General features: G+C 33.6%; 2 protein-coding genes across 2 annotated transcripts in view; one reads left to right on the forward strand and one right to left on the reverse strand.

The window, feature by feature from the left end:
• LOC108778269 (polycomb protein Sfmbt-like) overlaps nucleotides 1–23211 on the reverse strand; it is a 63429-nt gene that overhangs the window by 19914 nt on the left and 20304 nt on the right. The window contains 7 exon segments of the mRNA XM_018545399.1: nucleotides 3999–4360; nucleotides 5615–5772; nucleotides 6015–6150; nucleotides 6415–6543; nucleotides 8754–8927; nucleotides 12511–12629; nucleotides 12631–12896. Of these exon segments, the coding sequence (XP_018400901.1) occupies nucleotides 3999–4360; nucleotides 5615–5772; nucleotides 6015–6150; nucleotides 6415–6543; nucleotides 8754–8927; nucleotides 12511–12629; nucleotides 12631–12896 (1344 nt within the window).
• On the forward strand, nucleotides 906–2254 carry ksh (transmembrane protein 167A-like protein ksh). The gene is made up of 3 exons (XM_018545649.1): nucleotides 906–1091; nucleotides 1337–1452; nucleotides 1546–2254. The coding sequence occupies exons 1-3, from the start codon at nucleotides 1089–1091 to the stop codon at nucleotides 1649–1651; spliced, it is 225 nt and encodes a 74-aa protein (XP_018401151.1). The 5' UTR covers nucleotides 906–1088; the 3' UTR covers nucleotides 1652–2254.

Here is a 23211-nt window from a genome sequence, read left to right on the forward strand (position 1 = left end):
AATAATAATAATAATAATTTAATATTTTTATTTTTAATTAATTTTCGGCCTCTCTTCTTTTATTAAACATAACATATTTTCATCATCACTACTACCATTACTTGTTTCTAATAATTTATCTATAATAAATAATAGTCTTTCTTTATCCATTTTGTAATTTTTTGCTGCCTAACTAGTTTTATTTGTCCGAACACCAAACTGCACTGACAAAAATGTCAGTGCAATATTTTTTGCACTCGTTCGGTTCATTTGGTTGGTCCGAATACAAATTCAGCACTACACTAGGTCAGTTTTCATTTACCGAATATGACAATCTAAGCACACTGATACGGTGCGCACATTCTGAATGCGTGGCACCAAAAAAGTTCACACTCAATGCGCACTGGTACGCACTAGTGCAGTCTGTCGAATTCGCCAATAGAAAAACGTAAGGCCGTAAACGTAATTAGTAAGCGAATTGACCAATCATCGGCTGCTTACGTTCTCAACTGTGATTGGTCAATTTGCTTACTGATTACGTTTACGGCCTTACGTTTTTCTATGTGCCATGGGCTTAACCGATCAGAACTCGCGCTTGTAGTAAATAGTACAAAACTAACAGAAAGTCGACTACCTGATTGGCTACTGCTTTTCAGCTTTCCGTTTTTCTGTCAAGGTGTGAACCCGCCCTTAAAATCATAATTCGAAATGTCCAAATTAAAATAATGGACTTTATCTTATTTCTGTTTATTCTTGAATTTATTCTTCTGTTTATTCTGTTTATTGCTTGAAATTCCTCGAAATTTTTTATACGTAAAATGAGATTATTATATATTTTAGTATAAAAGAGAGAGAAAACTAAGTGTTGCTGAGCGCAAAAAGTGCAACAATTGCAAACAACCTTTCGATGCGCGTTGAGCGTCGAATTGCGCGCCATTGTGCGTCGTACAAAGTGATGTTGAAATTGTTTGATTTATTGAAGAATTTTAAACTCAATTTATTTGCAGTTTTTCAAGCTTAATTCATTTACATCTTTTAAATCGAGCGCGAGATCTTTTAGATCCAACATTATAGTAATTACAATTGATAATTTGGAATTTTAATTTGAGATGGTTCGTATAACCTATAATGTCATTGATGTTTGACAATTTTTCAGTTTTAGTAAAATTAAATATCCGAATTAAAAAAATTGTTGTTATAGAAGAAATCTATTTACGTTAAGAATATAGCGATTGAGATTTGGTGACTATTAAATAAATAAATAGTTGTTGCAAGACATTTATTCGAGTAACATTACAAACTTTATAATTTATAGATGAATATTTTTTTAAATATACTAATGTACTTTTTTTGGCAGTCTGCCATATTTAATTTTCAGAGCCTACTGACTGTAATATTATTGCTAATATGTACCTGTACCTACATTAGATCGCTGGCACCAAATTTGTTTGACAACCGGCTAGGAAAGGTTGGGTATGTTAACATTTTTATTGAATCACTAAAATATATACTCACATGTATGTATAATACACATTCTGTGTATATTTAATAAATTTCTAATTTTAGTTTTCAGGGTACTTTTTGGAAATGTGCTAGGATTGGGGAAAGAAAGAGTCCATATGTGGCTTTTTGTTGTATTTGTATGGCCTTTAGCATTTTATTTTGGTCGTAACATTCTTACATGGGTCGTCCTGACCAATGCATTTGATGTATATTCCAAAATTATAACCTAATATATATTTATGTATCTAAGGTTCAAGATGTGAGAAAATAAAAAAGCAGTTTTGATATCTGTTTGTCGACAAATAGCTATATTTGCCGTTTTAATAATACATAAAAAATACACTCGTTTAAGCTAGACTTAAAGTCAAAACGAACGTCACTGCTAAATGCATGATAGTTTTTTTTTCTTATTTGTCAACACATTTTCCCTCCTCAAAGCCATATCATCCAATTTGAGCACATTTTCTCATTGTATTCTCATAATATATTTTTCCGTCCTATAAACAACAACATTCTTTTAATATAATTATTGTAAAGTTATTATATATTGAGCATTCTGTGATATACAAGGTTCGTTAGATAGGTACATTTAACACATTTTTGCTCTGTGTGGGATATGCTACTTTTTTCATGACAGTAAACGATGCAATGTAACTAAGACTTGTACTTCATATTGATGGACATTATAGAACTTTTTAAGATTGACTCATTTTTATCTCTTTTTTTTTTTTTTTCATCAACTTTAATACTCTCCGAGTTGAACATTGCTAATATTGTTTTACATAATTGTCTTAATTACAGAGCAAGATATGGTTCATAGTTTTGCAAGGAACATTAACTGAATGATCTTTGTAATATTGCTAGAAATTATAAGATCATTTGCTGTTAATTTTTCGTATTTTTATACATAACGTATACATACATCTACGTCATCATATACATGTATCATCACTAAAATGCACATCTGCAATTCTCGAGATGATAGCCGAGCATATCTTATAAAAAAATTGGCAAAGCCTAGTTTAATTTAACGTGTTTTATTTAAAAAGCGATATATCGGTCATTTCTCGCGTTTAACCACCTATGCTATACGTGGTTTTACTTCATTACCGACATATAAGGTACAGTATTTGTGTGTCTACAAGTAATTTAAAAAAATACATAAAATAACCAAAGTAACCTATATGTATATATATATAATATTTCTCTAAAGTGTTTGGTATGTTGTTATATTATATGTGCTACAGATATGGATCTTATTTCGGATATGACGTGAAAACGCTTGCTATGATGCCAAGTATAATATCATTTCGCGCTTTCTTTACATCACAATAAACAAAGATATCATTGTCTTATCTCTTACATACAAATTACTAAATTAGTATGCTAATTATTTGTCTGCATTGGTATGATCGCACAATTGCTCGGAAAGTTCGTGTGATTCATTGACGAAGACGTATTACAATGGCAACGTAACGGATGTTCACTTTAACTGAGTTGTCACTGTCGTTGTGAGATATAATATGTACGTCAAGATTTTGTATGTAAGCGATTAAATTCTGCGGGTTCTTCCTGTCATCAACTCCAGTGACAGCTCATTTCAGATAGACACCCTGCATATATAAGGCTTTTGACGCTAATGTTATAAAATTACTCCAAATTACTTATTAATTCCACAAAAACAGGAATAATCGCTCGCTTTTTAAATAACAAAAATTTCTTCCTCGTATTTTTAACTCTCAAACGGTTAATGGTGCTTGTGTGTCTTCTATTTTCGTATTTTTCTTATTCAGTAATCAATTTTAGTTGATTTATTAATCGTTTATTTTTAGTCGTTTATTTTCATATTTATTTTTATTTTAATAATATTTAACAAAAACAGTTGTAGATATAATACAGTTAGTGCAAGTTTTACTTTACCTATAATAAAAGAGATAAATAAAATTTAATATAGTTTAAAATAAACTGCACTGAGTGTCCGAGAGTTAAAATTATCCGGAAAATACTATATATTTAATCCAACCAAAGAGCACGTTTTATCCCCGAAGTTTTCGCACGTTAGCAACGGATAAAAGGATCATAAAAAATACATTCGTAAGCGTCTTTCCGTAAAAATCCGTAGCGGTTATCTCGTGCAACATTCGCTCGCATTAACGGATCAAACTCCCGCCTCCCCTGTTTTCACCCTGCCACGTGTCCAAGTACTCGCTTCTCTACGATCTTACCCTGTAAAAGCGTTCGCTTTTCTTTCGATCTTTTCTCGTGCTACTAAGAACGTTGATCTGGCTAATTAAACGGAACAGTTAGTTCTTCCATCAGCCTCTCGTCGTCGTTGTCTGAGAATTCTTCCCTCTCGTGTTTTTCGTTTACGAGACTCTCGTGAGTTTCTTTCGCTTAGCTTCGCTACTCGTCGGATCGATGAACACAATTTCATGCTGACTCGCAGAATAATTCCTTTTGCGTAGGGATAGCTATAGTCGTAATCGTCGTTCTCGAAGTTCTCATCACTTTATTACGTCTTATCGCACTATCGAGAACAATACGAGACAGAGCGGCAAAACGACCTGCTTACTGGTGATGATCGCGGACGCGTCGCTCCGATCCTTGAGATTCTGGTGGTTATCGTTGCGGTTATTATGCTTGAAGGCATTACCCTGGTCCTTGATTAAGGGAGCGCGAGGATCCGCGGTGGTCGACGTGGTCATGTACCTGTTGTTGTAAATCAATCGCGCGGTGCTCTTCTGCATCGCCGGCGTGCTCACCTGCTGATGGAAAACCCGATTGACCATCGTCCCTTGCCCGGACTTTGACTTGCCTCGGTTCAGTCGTTTCGAGTTGGTCGAGGTGATGCGATTGGGCACGGTTGCGCGCTCGATCTCTGAAAATAACCACGTGAATCATGGTGACACCAGACGCTTCGTTTTTCGTACCCTCTTATTTTTTTTTTTTTTAGAACCATCTCTAATTTTACTTTTTTAATATCTATATCATTGACAATCATAAAGAACCCCGTAATATGAAAATTAGATTCCGATGAAATGATCGAGTTGGTTTTTTATATGTTATATGATAGTTTATAATGTGATGAATAAAAAATGTTACATACACATGGCTAAAATAATAGATAGTCCTTGAACTGTGTTGAATCAAAAGTAAAACTTGTGCTCTCTGCAAAGCATCTATGATACATCATAGTTTAAAAATTATCCATTATTGAGTCTTGTGAAAGTTTATGACATTTTTTATTCACCATATAAGCTACAATATACGTGAAAACCAATTTATTTCACCGGGATCCAGTTTTTCATATAATTAATGGGATCCTTTGACTGTATTGTATACGTATTTTGAATTTATTAAAAATTTAATAAATGATTTTGTTCAAGTAAAAATTTAGATGAATGCAGGTCTGAAAATAATTTTGTTGGATCATCAAAATAATTATGTAGAAAACTCAAATATGATGAACAGTTCTGCAAAAAGTTTTGACATTCTAGCAATCAACTTAAGCGTTCTACATAATTGTTTTACTCGAAATAGTCCAACAAAATTATTTTCAGACCTGTATTTAATTAAATTGTTAGATACTTCAGCAAAATCGTTCTTCTCATAAATATATATTGTTAAAAACAGTTAAATTATTCTTCTTGCGTTCGAAAAATGGATTACATCTAATATTACTTTTAGTTTGCTTGAAATTTAATTTACTTTATTTTTATGTATTATTGCGTTATCAAAAATAATGCTATATGCGATATCAATCGTGTCCATACTGCATGGAAAAGATGATTTGGCTGAAATAAAAATTTAGTTAGATACAGATCTCAAAATAATTTTGTTGGACCAACAAAATAAATTATGCATAGAGAGCTGAAACTGGTTGGTAAAATGTCAAAATTTTTTGCAGCATTGCTCGTCATATTTGAAATTCCTACGTAATTATTTTTATAGTCCATGAAAGTTATTTTCAGATATGCATCTAGCTAAATTTTTAAACATGCAAAAGCATTCTTTTTAAATTGAAGAATTTCTAGCATAGATTTATAATGGCTTTTACTTGATTGTTGTTAACATATTTATATATTCAGTATTCTTATATATATATATATACATTATATATATGATTACTCACCGTATACTCTGAGAGTCGCCTCAGCTTTTCCCATACTTGAGGAGGCTGAGCACGTGTATTCACCCAAATCCGTTTTCTCCAAGCGTCTTATCTTCAACACGATCGTCGTCTTCCATTCCTCGTCGGGGTCCCCTTGCTCGTCGATTTCGTATCTACCTCTGAATTGACATATCACTTACGTTTAACGTTCACGATAGGGAGAATAGATTCCGTTATTCGACGTCTCGTTAGAATCGCCGCCATGATCGATATCTGAAATCGCTATGACCGAGGTCAGAAGCGATTTAGCAAAAAGCAATACGGAAACGTTTTGCCTCTTATCGGGAGATTGTCGAACAACGGATTCGAACTACGCCCGAGGATCGGTAGACCAAACTGTCAATATTGTCTCGGCACATACCCGCTCATGATAACTTGCTCCTTCCGCATCCACAAGTTAATCGTCTTGGGATAAGCCTCGATTAAGCAGATTAGCGACACGTTTGTATCCAAGGGAGAACTGAGCAGTTGATTGGGTGCTTTAGCGCTAGGAGGGACTGGAATGATAAAGAAATGAGAGAGAATGATAGAAATCTGATTTTGGCATGTATTGTTCATGTTTCATTTAATTTTTGATTTTTTTTTTCCTAATGCAAATAACATTCTATTTTTTCAACGATTCGATCTCCCGTTAGTGTAATAATGCTATTAAAGCACATTTTCTGTTACAAGGATAGTCATTAAATTATATTTGCCTGACTATCAATTGATATCAATCTTGAATTGATGGTGTTGACTATAAATCGTTTTCAAGTACTTACAATTTACTTTTAGATTAACCCTCTTGCTGACCGCCGGAGGCACTTCGTTTCTAGCTATGCAAAGATAAGCCCCCATTTGCCTCCTGTCTACCCTGGTTAATTCTAGCCTCTCGCCGGACAGGTTGTCCACTAGAAAATCGTACGTTGTATGAATATCTCGTTGAAAGCTGCTCCCTCGTCGACCATATAAGCCGACGTGTTAACGTGGCCTGAGTAATTATTCGCGAAATACGCCTTCGAGGCAAGCAACGATAAGCAGAATATGAATTTGTATAGCAAAATTTGTCGTTGGAATTTATTACCATTGCTGATACAATTTCGCGTTACTATTTCTGTAATAGAAATATATGAACTTGCTCAAATTAAAATTTAATCCTCACATTTCACTTTTTAATTAAACTTTAAGACGTACGTATAAAATTTTTTTAATTTATCGCCGTTGCATTAACAAAGCTTGCCATAATATTTGTATTTTAGCGTGATTGATGAAAACAATGATCGATGGTCGTATGAAACGGGTAAAGTGTTATTAGAGATCATAGCTCATAAATGACAACGATAAATTAATCTAGTTAATTACAAGAATTTTCAGCATCGCAGGTTATATGGTCATATCATATTTTGTAGAAGTAGCGTTTATCATTAAAAGCGAGGAATGATAACGAAATTTTGAAAATTTATGTTTCTACTACGTGTTTACAATTTCCATTATCCAATGAGGAATTGCATTAGCGTGCACACGCAGTATAGATGCTTTTCAAATAACTGAAAGATAATGAATCATATTATCGAACGGCCGACATAAATCACATGTGGAATGTGTCGTTCCATGTTCACGATAAAATGTGTCAGAAGTTTAATAAGATCGATCAAAAATATACAAGATGCGTTGATTTGATCCGACAGCATTTGATCTGATGAATTTGTACAGCACCATATTCACTTGCATTAAATTAATAATTGTCGCATGTTTGATTGCATTATCGAATACGGAAATAGCGTCTTTTTATTTTGGAATTTAATTATTGCGCTCCAGATTTTCGTTAATTGTTAATCAAATAACGGGACATTTTGCAAAAGCAAATTATATCTAGAAAAATGCAATAATTTTCATTATATTAATAATAAATTAATATAATTAATGATATTAATATAATATGTACATAATATTAAAATATTATATAACAGTTTTTGTTTATTGTGCGATATATCAATGTCATTGATGTAAAAGATAAAAATCGGCGCAATTGTTTAAATTTATTTTGTAGAATCAAAATAAATTACATACACATTTTACATTGCGGTTAATCTATACATCGCGAACAATGTCACGAAGCTTTGAAAACTATAACTGATAAATGAAATATACAATGAATTTATAAAAATCTTTCATTGAAAAGCACCGTAAAAAAAGTACTAAAGGTATGTATTATACGTTTCGCACCCTTCTGGATGCATTGAGCTATATTGGGAATCGATTGATTGCTAAAATTTGTCTCTCTAACACGGCGTCAATCATTTCAATCGAATGTCAATAGTTGTACAAGCACACTCGTTTAATTCCGCGTGAGTCGCTGGCACTCGCATGATATTGCAAGTATTTCTTTCAACGGGTCGATCTGTTCGCGGTGTGCGATCCACCGCGACTGCACAAAATTCCTGGACTGTGGGTCTTGCGAAATGCAGTGGAACTCGACCTGAACGAAGGATATTGAAAGTCATTGCGGACAAACTAATCTCTATTCGATGGAACGTGTTCCGCCGTAATTGCTTTCGATCGAGATCACCTACGTGTGCGAATTTACGATGTCTTCATATCCCCTTAAAACGCTCGACTATTTGATTGAGACACGTCGGATTACCGAGATTATTCTAATGACATAAAAGCAAACGTATTAAAACGTTTGCGAAAATATTAAAGAGAAAAGATTTTCTCGAAATTTTTATTTCGATTTTATATAGCTCAATGAAAAATGAGATTATTTATTCATCATTTTTGAAGCTTCGTAACATTTGATTTATATATTGCTTTGTCTATATATATAAAAAAAAGAAGAGCAAAAGCTTTTTTCTCCTTATTTTAAATTTTAGTTCATTTTTGTCATGTATTGAGTGTAAACTCAATTATAATGGATGCATAATTAAATCCACATTGGCATTATACGACGTAAATATAGGGACGGGAATAATTAATTCGCGTTGTGGTTTTCCTCACGGAGAGATACTTCCGAGAACAAACGCGTGTTTCACGTAACAAGGTGTATTGTTATAAAGAGATGACGATTACGTAGATCGGAAGTAGCAATCTTGAGTCTCGGAGCCTTGGCGTAATATCTTACCTTGTGTCAACGGATCGTGAACACCCCTAACGAGTATGAAATCACTTTTCTCGCGTCGCCAGAACACGCGAGGCGGTGGCCGTCCGGACGCCTTGCACGACAAAGTAGCGTTCTCACCCTCGAGAACGGATACCTCGCCGTCCGAGGTGCCGGAACTCAAAATGTCAGGCGGCACTGGAAAGAAAGAGCTCGGATAATATTTCGTCAGGTGAAATAATAACGCGCGTTTAAAATCGTATTAAATAACCCAGAAATACTATTGTACTATTAAATATCAAAGGAGCGATGGTAACCCAACTCCTTCAATTAAATAATATTTTGTTATATTTAACTTCAATATAAAATGTAAATTAATCCATTTTTGTGGTTAAATTGCTTCCTAAATAAACAGTATATCTATGTTGATATATGCACTTATTATATATAAATAATAAATTTAATTCAGATTTAATATATGTCTTGAATTAAATTTTTTAACTTTGTTATTTTAGGTTAATTAATATAATGAACAGGAACAATGGCGACTATAATTAAAAATAATTAAAAATGATGCAAATTGGATACAATTTGATGTTATGAATTTTATAGAGTACCATTATCATTATTAATATTACCAAAATTACTATTTTATGTCAATACTATTTTCATCATTATTCACTATTCCCGCGCGTATGCAGAACTTAAATTTTAAAATAAAGTTTGAAAAATTTCTTACTTGTTCTATATGCTGACCCGAATTATTTGGCTTCTTTTATTCAAAACTGAGACATAGCTATTATACATCTTTTATTTGAAAATGACGTACAGGGATATGATTATCCTTCCAAGCTCAGTATCGAAAAAGATACGAGAATACGAGTGTCGTTTCTATGCAAATATGTTAAAATAAATTTAAAGTAAAATATGCAATAAAATAAAATAGAATAAAATAAGCTACGTAAAAAGTATCAGTCCATGATAAGAAAGAGTTATTTCACGAATAGTTGTATTATCTAATCCACACAACAAATATATCATAGTGAATTACAAGGACCGCACGAAGAATATGTTATCAAAAATTTATGACTGTAGAACAAGAATATTTCTACCGACATAATTCCTTATACGTATTTTCTGTGAAATTAATCTCCTGTTACTGGTACGCTTTTTGGAATAACCATTTCTTATTCCACAAAATACGGAAAATTAATTCCACATAGATTTTAATTGTGCTTGAAAAAACAATCGTGAAACTCTTAAATTAATATTTTATATCATAACTCATTTCATTTTGCTATTATATCGGACGCTGGGAACAGTATAAAGCTCGCGATAACAAAAGAATAGTAAAACAGTACAAGCATGTTTTTTGAACTGTATTGTGCGTATATACGAAAGTACATACACCGATCGTTATATCGTATGACCTGTAAACTTTTACAGAATGAAACAAATTTTTCTCGATACCACACACGCACGTTCATCTGCTACAAGTTCAACACGTGTCCGAGGATTATGACGTAATTTTCCCCGATGTCACGCGTCGTTGTCTAAGAAACAATTTACGAATTGAATCGAAATCGCATGCCACACGAAACAATATATCTTCATATGAGTCTCTCCGATGTATCTTTCCGATTTCCGGAAGAGAACGTCGCGAACGAAGACTGGCGGGTACGTACGTGGACTATAAAGAATCGGTATTGCCATCGTTCTAACACGATTTAACCAAGACGTTGCTGCGAAGACGACCGAAAAGTCATCTTGAAATCATTCCCGTCACACTCGACGGAAATGAAATATTGGTGGGACATCTCTCCTCAGGGAATGGTTCTCCTAATGGAATTCTATCCAATTCGAAGAGCCGTTCGATTCGTTTCAATTACAATGATCCAAAGCTGAACAAGTATGTCGCGGGTATAACGTACGCTGCGTATAGACGAATCGAGTGACGAGAAAAAAAAGAGAGATGATATTTTCTCGTATTTCTACCTAAAGGAATTTCATTCCATTCAATGGGACATCCCTCCTCAGGGAATGGTTCTCCTAATGGAATTCTATCCAATTCGAAGAGCCGTTCGATTCGTTTCAATTACAATGATCCAAAGCTGAACAAGTATGTCGCGGGTATAACGTACGCTGCGTATAGACGAATCGAGTGACGAGAAAAAAAAGAGAGATGATATTTTCTCGTATTTCTACCTAAAGGAATTTCATTCCATTCAGCAACGAGAGACCGCTTTTTGGTGTCCAACGACGAACAAGCGCGCATGCACGCGATGGAACGCATTCCTGGTTCATCCTCCCTCACACACAAAATAGATGATATTATTCGCGAGCCGGTCCATCGCGATATAAAAGTGAAATTATGCAATACGACGCCATAACGGAATACAACGAGCGTGCTATGCGTATCTCTGTGTTGAAATTGAAGCAGATATTCAGGGATATTTCGTTTAAGACACTATTACCGATGTACAAACTGTGGACAGAGCAAATATTAAAGTAAACATTAAAATTGCGTGTATTATATATTTAATACACGATATATTTAACCCTCAACTGCAGAAACGAATCATTATTTGAACCCAAAGAGAATTTTTTAAAATGATTTTACAGGATTGCCACAAAACTGGGAAATTAAAGAAATCAGAAAATTGCCAAGAAAATTAAAAACTGTCAAAAAAAGAGAAAAAATGAGAGAATTTTGCAAAATTGTCAGGGAAATTAAATAAAATTCTTTTCTTTAAAAAAATTAATATATATACGTTACACCTACGCAGTTTTGGAATATTACCAATTTAACAATAAAAAATGCAAGCAGTGTCAGCAACATTAATAATAATTTAAATTGCTATGTTAAATTAATCTCTCAACAAAATATTTAACAGTTTCAAAATCAGGAAGTATAACAAATTTCAAAATGTTATTAAAAGTCAGGGAAAATCATGAAATTTCTGACTGAAAATTAGGGAAAAATTATGGAACTTTAAGATAAAGAATTTGTGATAAGCCTCTTGTACAATCTGTATAATTGTTACTACGAGACTCTAAATTGTGTAGATAAAAAAACTTTGAATCTGCCTCTATCAATCGCCGTAAGATGGAGGTTTACTTACATTCTGTACTTCAAACAGGATACTTTAGAACTTAGGTGTAGTTTTCATAGCTGTATAAGTTGAGGAAAAGAAGATAATGTAAATTTGATAGAAACAATTTAGTTCGACGTTTGCGTACGAACCACAAAGTATGAGCATCCATCAGCTCAGCGACGCAGTCAGCGAACGTCGATAGACTTTCTGCCAGGTAGACTTTCGAACTTTGTTATCGCGTTTAATTAAACTATAAATTAAAGCGCAGCCGTTAGCGTTTCTTATATGACCGATAATGCTCCTTGTAAACTAACTCTCTCGAATCGATATTACATCCTCTTCCTGAAGGGAACACGTGTTACAAATTAAGTTAGTTCAACTAACTCCCAGCGGACATGCCAAATTATTTAACAGATTCCTTGATGGAATTAAAGGATCTGTGATATTTAGAGACTGGGTTAGATTTTAAAACTTTCTAAAGCGAACTAACGACGTTGATCTCTTGGAAATCTCTTTCAACCATAAGTTACTAACTATATAGCGCTACAGTTTACACATTGTGTCCGTGTCATCATCTTGCATGAACATGCGTAACGAGGGATCTCTCTGTACTGCACGACATCCATGTGCCTGGTACACATGTGTGAGACGGCCTATTCAAACGCGCCACTCCAGCGGCGAGGCACGCATATTTTCCGGCCCTAAAGCCGACCTCGCCTAATCGAAACGCGGTGCGTGCGTGCATGCGTACGTGACGTCTCTGCCAACAGCCGCAAACCTGGCCGGTTGGCCGGAATGCGACGTAACGCGTGCAATTAGGCATACCTAGGACATCCACGCATCCCAGCTGGCTCAACATAGGCTTGGTGTTGAGTTGGCACATGTAGCAGCCACGATCGGCCTCCTTCAGCCCCCGAATATGCAGCTGCCAAGTGGCCTCCTCGTCCTCCCGCGACTGTGTCTGGTTCTTCGTCTTGGCGTTCTCCAGAGTGACGAAGAATCGAGTCGACTGGATAACCTTACGATCGCCCATTGATAGAATCGTCTGGTCTTCAGCACGCAGCCATCCCACCTACGGAGTAACGATAACAACACGGAACAATGAGACTCTTTTTTATAAAAATGATAAAAATTTTGCAGATTTTTTTATCAATCGACAGATCACTGAGGAGAATCTAACTGGAAAGATTACTTTTCTCTAAGTTTCTCTTTCTAGTGACTACGGATTTGAATTACCGAATGAATACCAGTACCTCCTATGTAAATTGTAATTTCATTGAGAATTTAATGCTGAGGAATTTCCAGCAAACGGTTTCATAAATTATCTTCCTATAATCACACGCGAATACCGGGATAAATGTATAGAATATTTGGTTACTACTATGTTATTTAATAGCAAATATGCAATTTAGTATCTACTTTTTTAGCAGTGCGTAGTACAAATAATAAAATAATTCTCTGTCAAAAAAATGAATAAAAACAATACACATCATACATTTTCTACAATAAAAAGTTTTCTGCTCACAACTAATCTTTCTGCTTTAAAAAGTAACAAAAAAGATCACTATTGAAGGAACGACGTTACCTCACTTCACAAGTTATCCTCCCGTCGCGAAATGTTATTTTTACGCGACTTTAATGGAACGCGAACGTCTGTTTTATTTTCTAAAGGTTAGTGGAATAGATGCACCAGTGGAATATCCGCTTAAGGAATATTGTTAAAATTCTACAACTTCTCAAAGATTATCTTTAGAAATAAAAGAAAAATATGAAAATTGTAAGATTACAAGAGTAAATGATCATTTCTTTTAATAAGTGTTTTAATATATCAAAATCTATATATTAAATATATTTTGAAACTAATATTTGAAATATATTTAAAAACTAATATTTACTGATATAAATAATCTAGATTTAGTTATTATTTGCTAGTACATGCTTTATATTGTGTTTTTTTCTGAAGAGTCGGTCCAAGCTATTATTAACTTGACATAGTTGGGATAACTCAGTGCATAATCCATAATGATATTCAGCAACCGCGCAGAGATTAACATCAGACATCGTCTTTCGCCCGTGTCCCGCTACGGGTTTGACGAAGCCAATATGAACGAGATGCTCTCCGAACAATATTATATCGCGCGCTATCGTCAAGTGCACACGTGTGTGTATTCGTACGTGTATGTATGTGTGCACGTCGGCAGTAATTGCTTTTAGGCAAGTACGCATATTGTACCGGCTTGCACCCCGAGGTTGGGTCGGGCCGGTGCGGTTGGCGGCGGCATTGCAGGAATCAGCAGCGACGAAAGGTTCAATTTAACGTCGTATCTAGGTACCATCACTTCACTTAACCGCCGCCAGCCTTCGTCGCGTTATCTCTAACGATGCACTTGGTAATTAATCTCAAGTGACTGTTGTGCGACCCATATAACCATCTCTGGCCATACGCGTGTGGCCAGTTACATGCCGCACCAGAGCACAACCTGGAGTGATGTTACCTATACACCTGTGCGACACGCGTGTACCTCGCCGCAACCTCAGCGGTGAGCTTAGACGAAGGAGTGATCGCTGAAAACAAGGTTAATTGCCCTTGAAGACACATTAATACATTGTCCATTTGACACGCGTTGATACAGAATTGATCGTATGGTTACAATTATGTATGACGCGAAAACGTATTATCCCCTTACTTTAAAAGTGATTCACTATGTATTAATAAGTACAATTCAAAAATTGAGTTTTCCAAAAGAAGGGAAAAACTATTTTTCAACTCTACAGATAATTATCCATTAATATGGATAATAAAAGAAAATATATTCTTTTAGAATCATATCAATTGTCATTTTTATCATTTTCACTATCTTTAAAAACCATCCTTTTTAAATTGATTTGATATCTTACAAAATTATAACAAAATCCGGAATAATTTATCAAAAGTGACATACAACTTGAAATATCACTAACAATTTATTATTTATTTTGATCAGCTAAAATGATTAAATAATTTCTTCTTCAAGAAATTATTTAATCATTTTAGCTAATCAAACTTTAATTATTAAAACTGTGTGTGTTAACTTTAAATGTTTTTATAAAAGATTCTCCTATTTATTTACAAAAACGACACAACTTAAAATGTGTCACTCTTGTAGAAAGTATGTATTATGATCTTTTTGAAAACCTTAAAAATGATACAAGTGCTATTTTGCGAACAATTAAACTGAAATTACGAAGTTAGTTTACTTTTGATGATTGATGGAGTAATCTTTACCTAACTAAGTAAACGATATCGTGTAATAAAAAGCAATAAAATTTTGGCTTTTCGAAAGAAAACTTTACCATTTAAACGTGCACTTAAAGATTATTTGAGATGTTAAATGAAATACTACTGACATAAATCAATATATAATATATGAATTATTCACATATATTAATTTTTGTAATCGCTAAATAATTAATTGGCTTGGTATAAAATTTTGAATTCTTTTTTTAATAAAAAGTTGCAGTTCCAATATATAAATATGCAGCTGACTAGAAAATTAAATTAATAATTTTTTTTCTATGAAACGATATTTAAAATTAAAAAGTATTAAAACATAATTTTGAATATTTTTTTAGAAAACCAATTGATTATAAGTTTTTATAAGAAGTTTTCCTTCATATAACGGTGCTATTTCGCGATCATGGTAATGGGAAAGCGGCGAGTCGTGCGCCGCATAGCTTAATCGAATCGATGTATAAGTAGTTCAATATAAATCGAGTTTCCGGTAAAAGCGAGAATTTACGCGAAAAACGGAATGCCTTTAGCGATCGAAGAAACGGAAAGGGATTAAACGAGAGAAAACTGAAAGATGACGGAAGTCGTTGTTTGAATCCTTTCTTTATCGAGGTACAATCGATAGCGTTTTAAGTACATTGTCATGAAGGAATAACAGTTTGTTCTCTATGAAAGGAAAGGCACTATCGGCGCCGACTGTGGGGTCATTATCTTTACGGAGAAGATAACGATTCGTTCGATTCTATTCTGGAATAATACTGTCCTTCCTCCTCTGTGGAAACGACATGCTTATCGTATAAAAAGTTCTTGAAGGGACTTAAATGACGACTTAGTTCGGCATTTTGCATGGTCACGATTCTGAAAACTGGTGGATATCCGTAGTAAGTAATCCGCGTGCCGAAAGAATGATTAATGAAATATAAATCTGAGGTTTCTATTTCGCTGCACGTTTATAGAATAGCTTCTTTCTTTTATCTTCGTTATGATTCCAACAATAATGGGCATATTTCAATCGCTAATCCTCTAATGCATACTTTTGATTGGATTTTTCCTCCTCGGAGTTACTCGATATCCTATTGAAAGAGGAAGTTTTATTGTAATATTCATGTAGCTGCATTACATTGAATTTATTTACGTGTAAAATCGAATAATTTATAAGTAATCAATATTTTTCTTTTGCTGACAAAATTGTAAGAGTCTGTAGCAAATTTTAATATTCGATTTTTTTTCAACTCAATTGCTAATAATTATCTCACATATTTGATCAACTCTTAGAAGGTGGATACGATCGATGGCATTTGTGTCAAGATGGCTTTCATTATGGATGCTCAATATGCTTAGTGATAATCCTTCGCATCAAAGAGACTTAATCGATATTAATTAGAAATACAAATCTTCTCTTCGTGTATAAAACACATTTTGTTGTTGAAAGTTTCCTTTAATTAAATATGTGAATAATAGATAGAAATGTTAAATGTAGTTTATCGTTTGTGAAATATTAAAAATATAAATGGAGATAATATGAAGCTTTTAGTTTGATAATGGACAATTTGAATAAAAGCTAATAAATAATTTTATATATTTATTTAAATTAATATGATTATTTACATTGAACATTATTTCAACAATGAGACGTTCATAGAACAATATTCTACATAATTCATGTTTATAAGAATACTGAGTAATGTTGATTAACATGGAATCATCAATATATCTATAAGCATGCATCGTTGAAAGATATACGAAATTAATTTGTTATTAATAGTATCATCGTATATAATCATACATATTCTATTGTATATAATGTATATATCGAATAACAGTCGAAACGTGGTAAATATATACATATATAAATTGTATATCTACGTGATAATTATTGAATACCTAATTGCTTGATCGAATATATCGTAGTAGATCACATGGAGTGATTGCGCGTGGAAGTGAATTTAATGAGATTAACAGGATATTCGGTGCGTAATCTGTTTGAATCCTTTGAGCAAGATAATTGATTGTCCCAATAGAACGCTACACATCAATCGTTGTACACGATTTCTTCTTTTTTGTCGCAGTTCGAGAGTTACTTCTTCTGAGTGTGCAGTTTCATTGTGTGCCTTAATTTAATAACTGAAATACTATTTCTCTAGTTATTCGTACGTACGTTCGTACTTACGCTACCCTCGTCTCCGGGTGCGCTTTTATCTGAGGATTTTCCACAGTCTCGTTACAACAAGAAGCTGCAACAGGAAGAGACGTAGAGAAAGACTTCCTCTGCCGGTTGATAAATTAAAAACGAGTTCTATACTTATCCGGACGGAACCGCTCGACCGCCATTTCCACCGTCAGCCTTTGTAAGAGCATTAGCACCTTGAATCTAAAGGCTTACGTTCCTCGACCGAAGTATAAATCTACCTCTGTGAATCGTTCTGAACCGGTGCCGGCGGCCACGTAGTATTTCAGTGTTGAAAGTCTCTTCTTCTCATCTTTTGGCCGTCTAAACGAGGTGCAAAGTATTTTTCTCGGAAAAACAGTTCTTGAACGGGCTCGATGGCTGATATTCACAGTATCCGAACAGTTACGAAATTCCCCGGTGGGCACATCTCGGTAGCAGTTGGTACTACCCCTCCGGTGTAATATTTCGAAAGATCTTGTCTCACGAATCTACGTTAGCACTAAGAGATTGCTCCTCATACCCCTTTATCCGCGACTGTTCTCCCCCTTTCCTCTCTCCATTGTAATCATGGAAACAATCATTCTCTCTCCCTAGCTCCTCTTCAGTCCAACTATGCTTTCACCGCTTTCTCTCTCTCTCTCTCTCTCTCTTTCTTTCTTTCTCCTCTACCATTTTACGGACAATCCCTACGCCGCGTTCAGTATTTCTCGTTCTCTACTCTGCCACTTCCGCCTCTGTTCCTCGTCTATATGACCGTTCATCTCTGTTTCTCTCTCACTCTCTTCGCAAGCACAGCGGAATTCAGTGTCTCGTTCTATCATTACACCGAAGGCAAGCACAACGTGTTTGTGGCGCGAGGTGCCTCAGTGCGGTGTGCTGATGGTGAAGGCAATGTGCAACTGATGGTAGTGATGGTGAGGGTGCTGGTGGTGGTGACGGCGACGGCGAGCTACCCTTTTGCTCGCCTCCGCAGCAATCACCGATTTGTCTGAATAAGCCCCGGGCAAGTATATGCTCATGCTTACCCTGGGGAAACACCACTTCGGCCAACTCACACTCTCTCCTTTTCTCCCAGTCTTGTCCTCTTTGTCACGCCAACAGTCTCCCGTTACCTATCTAGTATACCCTCGTTCTCGTTTTCGGCGTTCCTGAAAATGTTCTCGTTTATCGATGCTTGATGGAAGCATCGGTAGGAACAACCAGAATACAAGCTGCAAGAAGGGAGAATGAGGTGGAGGAATGAAAAAGGAAAGACTCCATCGAAGTTTCTCCTTGTGTATTGTCGTCAATGGAACTGATAGTAAGGATGGAGGTAGGGCTGTAAGGAGGAAAGACAAAAAATATGACGAAGCTGTTCTTACCGGTATTGCTTAGGGATATAACTCCTTAACAAAAAAGATCTATGGCATTATCGTAAAGATCTTAACTGTAGTGATATAATGTACAAGTTGATTTCAATAAAATGTGAATTAGCTAATTGTACACAGGATATTTTCTTAAGAAAAATTACTTAAGAAAAATTAAATCAACTTTGTATAAATGATCACAATATAGGTAACATCTCTCGTACAATGCCTTTAGCGTTCGTAACGCCGAAAGTATATAAATTATTAAATATTTCGTGATTACGCTTTGTGATGATGGGAGAAAGAAATGTTCTGTCGCGACTACGTTACATAACCCGTGTTAAGTTCACTGAACAATAAGGAAGTGAACATTCTCTTGAGCGGGCAGTGAGATATGACTTAGTAAACTTGCAACTTCGCTCAACTATAAAGGACGATATCTCGCGAGAGAGAAGGTTGACGGTGATAAATGAATCGTCATAAGCAACTAAATTCGTCTCGACGTGCTTCTGAAAATGCCGCTATTCATATTACTGTATTCACATTCATTTATGATCTCAATCTTCCCCCATTTCGCGTGAATCGTCTGAAGTGTAATTGGATTATGTATGGATATCGAGAAGCTTTCGTGGATTTATGTTTATCGGATATTTGCTATTGTGTTTCGCCGGTCCAAGTACCTATACACGTCTATCCTATTTCACTATTAGTCCTCTCGATAATTGATGATCTTATGTGAATTGATTCGATCCGCTTTGAACTAGCCAACATCTATAATTACGCGAGTGGACAGTAAAATCGAATAACGAAGTCAACGGATCGAATAACGAATTAAATATTTTTATTACTACCGATATAAAGATATATCTTTTAATATCTGACTTTTGTAAAAACAGAAAAATTAATGAGAATCCCCTTATTGTATCTGAGATGTGAGATCGTAACGAAAAAAGAAATAGTACGAATATCTGATTTTAAATGTTTAGTCCCCTTCTTCCCTGAAATACGGTAGAATCGCTTTGATTTCTTCCGAGCGCGCGTTTCGACTTTGCGCGATGGCGCAAATGAGAACGTTTAAGGGATCAGAACTGTCACGTACACCTCACAGAAGATATCACCGTCCATTTTTTTCTTGATCCGTCTTTCGCGTCGACGGAGGAAGGGAAAAAGAGGTAGACACAAGTCTGCCGCCCTGCATCTCGACGATTTGCCTCGTTTTACTTCCTTGAAAAGGTGCGGCGGATACTAAAAGCTTCAAGCTTGTCGGTGCCTTTTTTTCGTTTAGGTGGAAGGCTTTAGAAAGATCGGTCGAGACGAGCACAAGAATAGTAAGAAAACACTGAGGAACTCCGCTAAGATAAAGCGCTGAGAGAAAGAGCTGCTGGTAAAGTGTGGATCGGAGTATTGTGTGTGTGTGCGCGGCTGTGCGCGCGCGTGCGAATTTTTATCTACTTGTCGCGAAAGGCGTTTTATAATCTCCTGAAAATTGCACGCTTTTAGGATCGTACTTTTGTGTCGGTAGCTGCCTCTATTTCCTTTCATCCATTATGATCGTCTTTTAGAGTTGGCTTCCTTGCTAATTGGCAATATTCGATGAATAAAACTTTCCTGGAAAGATATCCGATTAGCTCAAAATATTAAACGCAAATAATAATAGTTTCGGTTATACAAATTGTTTCGCAATCATTATTATAAATAATCTTTTTGCATTTTATTTGCATTAGTAAATGCACGTGTATAATTCCATGTTTGGTATTCTGTGTTTTACGTTATTAATGAAAATAAATTTTATAATTGGCCAAAATTTATAACTATTTATTAATTTATAAGAAAAGGCTCTTTGATATATTTTACATATTTATATTATCCAACATAACACTATTATCGATCGCATGATGTGTACGATGAATATCGATTCGATATATATACAAGAAAAAATTTATATCAATTTTTGTTTCTATATATAATTCTATTTAACCACAATAAAATGCTTTATAATTAAATACATGATATACAATGGCTCAAGTAATATAAATTAATTAAAATAAAATAAGAAGAGTTACGAGCCAAATTTATTAAATAATTTATATTATATATATAGTTAATAATTATTACGTATAATCAATTAATAATATAATTATTTAATTAAATTAATTAAAATAAAATAAGGGTTACACAAATCAAAAAACAATCAATTTAATGATCGTTAATTCAACAATGACAAACAAAAATAAAAATAAAAATACATGTAGAAGGTACAGACCTTTCGACTTCTATTGAGTCATTCTTAGTGTCACATATTACATCAATTATAAACATTATGGTTCCTAACGGTTAAATTAAAGATATAATAACGTATAATGACTAATTTTGGATAACAGAATTTCGATGGTTCAAATATGTACGCATAGATTAACTCGCAATCCAGTAACATTCCTATTATCAAGATACGTCTTCTTGTGATATGAGTAAATGTTGTTAATTAAATGTAACTCCATTTAGATTATAATACAGTTCGTTTTCAAATAGTCCAAATGATAAAATGTTAAGAATATAAATCTGTTTTAATGTAAAATAAATAATTAATGGTACAATAATAAGAGAGAGTTAAAGTAAATATAATATAAAAATTATAATAGAGAAATACAGATGCATATATAATGATGAATATAATGAATGTATATATGTATATATATATATATGTATAAAAGTTAAAATTATAAATTATAATACCTGAGTGCATTGATAGTAACATGTGTAATAAACAGTAGTTATAATATGAAAAAAAATCAGAATATAAAATTTGTAATTGATTTGATATGTTAACATTAAGAACTCAATAGAAGTCAAAACGTCTGAACCTTCTACATGTATTTTTATTTTTATTTATAATTGTTGAATTAAAAAACATTAAATTTATTGTTTTTTGATTTGTGTAACCCTTATTTTATTTTAATTAATTTAATTAAATAATTATATTATTAATTGATTATACGTAATAATTATTAACTATATATATAATATAAATTATTTAATACTTTTCTGTAATAATAATTTTAATTACATAAATCTTTTTTTTTTTAAGTAATCTTATATATTAAATCTAATATCTATTTATAAAATAATATTTAGCTTACTTTATCGCAAAAAAAATACGAGAATTTATTATTACTATTTTTTTATTTTTATGTTTTGAGAAAAGTAAAATTGTGTGAGCTTAATAAATTAACAAATAAATTTAAGTTTCATCTTTTATGCAGCAAAATTATTTTATTAAAAACATAATTCTTATTTTATTAAAATCATGAAACTTTACGTTTTCTGGAACGTAAAAATTTAGGACAAAGTAATAATAGAATAATTTAATTTACATAAATATATTCCAATTAAAATAAAGATAGATTTTTTATTTAAATAAACATTTGAATGAATGTATGAATTTATCAACGTAATTTTTAAACATAAAGAATAGAATATTCTGTGTATATTCATAAAGCTTTGTTTCGCAAATTTCGCAAAGTAGAAATAGCATAACTATGTTATAATACCACAATGAATTATTAATACAATTATTATAATTCCATGTATTTAATTATACGTATTTATTATTTAATATTTTTTATGTATATATATATTCTTTGATTCTTTAATAAATATTCTATTACATGGCATGTGATATTGTAAATTGAATTTTAGGCTCGTATTCAGAATGTGCTTTTATTTCTGAAATTCTATATCTACGTAATGTGTATGTGCAACGTGAACTGTGCTAAATGTGCGCGCTAACATCGTAATATTATAATTTTAAATACGAGACTAATTTTTATTCTATTACCAGGGCTGGACACAAATTTATTAAAGAGAGTACTTATATTTGAAATACAAAATACTGCCAACCTTAATATTTGAAATACAAAATGCTAATTGCATTTTAAATGTGCTGCGTTTCAAATATAAGTATTTCAAATACAAATATTTGAAATGTGTCCAACCTTGGGTGCGTTCCGTTTCTCGCATGGTGCACATAATGCATCGTTTATCCTTGTTGCTCACTAAATATTAAACAAGGACAATGGATGCATCGTGCGCAACATGCGCGATACGGAACGCACCTCTTGTCTATCACAAATTATAAATTATTCAAAATAAACTTAATATGTTACATATTTCGTAGTAACGATAAGTCAGCCATTAACAACCTTCGGTGGTTGTTTATTTCGTATGTGTGTATAGCACATAATCTCTCTACTCTCACATCAGCGCATTATTACCTCTCGAAACATATAGATCACGACAAGAAGAAGACAACATGATTATTCTCTTTAGGAGATTAACTATAATCAACTCGCGTAATTGATCCGACGATTCATGAGCTAATAGCTATTTATCGAAGTAGGTATTTTGCCCGATTTGATCGGTTGAAGTGGAGGTCGAATGGGAGTTACAAATTATTATTCCATTGTGAAATTTACGTGCGATTATTTCTTTAACGATGCTTCGAATATACCTCGTCGTTTTTATTTTCAATTTAAAATATAATTTGTTTTTACTATTTTTTGGATTGAAAGCGCAAAATAATATTATTGGCTCGAGTGAAGCA

The sequence above is a fragment of the Cyphomyrmex costatus genome, unplaced genomic scaffold, assembly GCF_001594065.2.
Source record: "Cyphomyrmex costatus isolate MS0001 unplaced genomic scaffold, Ccosl1.0 scaffold5, whole genome shotgun sequence".
NCBI lineage: Eukaryota > Metazoa > Arthropoda > Insecta > Hymenoptera > Formicidae > Cyphomyrmex > Cyphomyrmex costatus.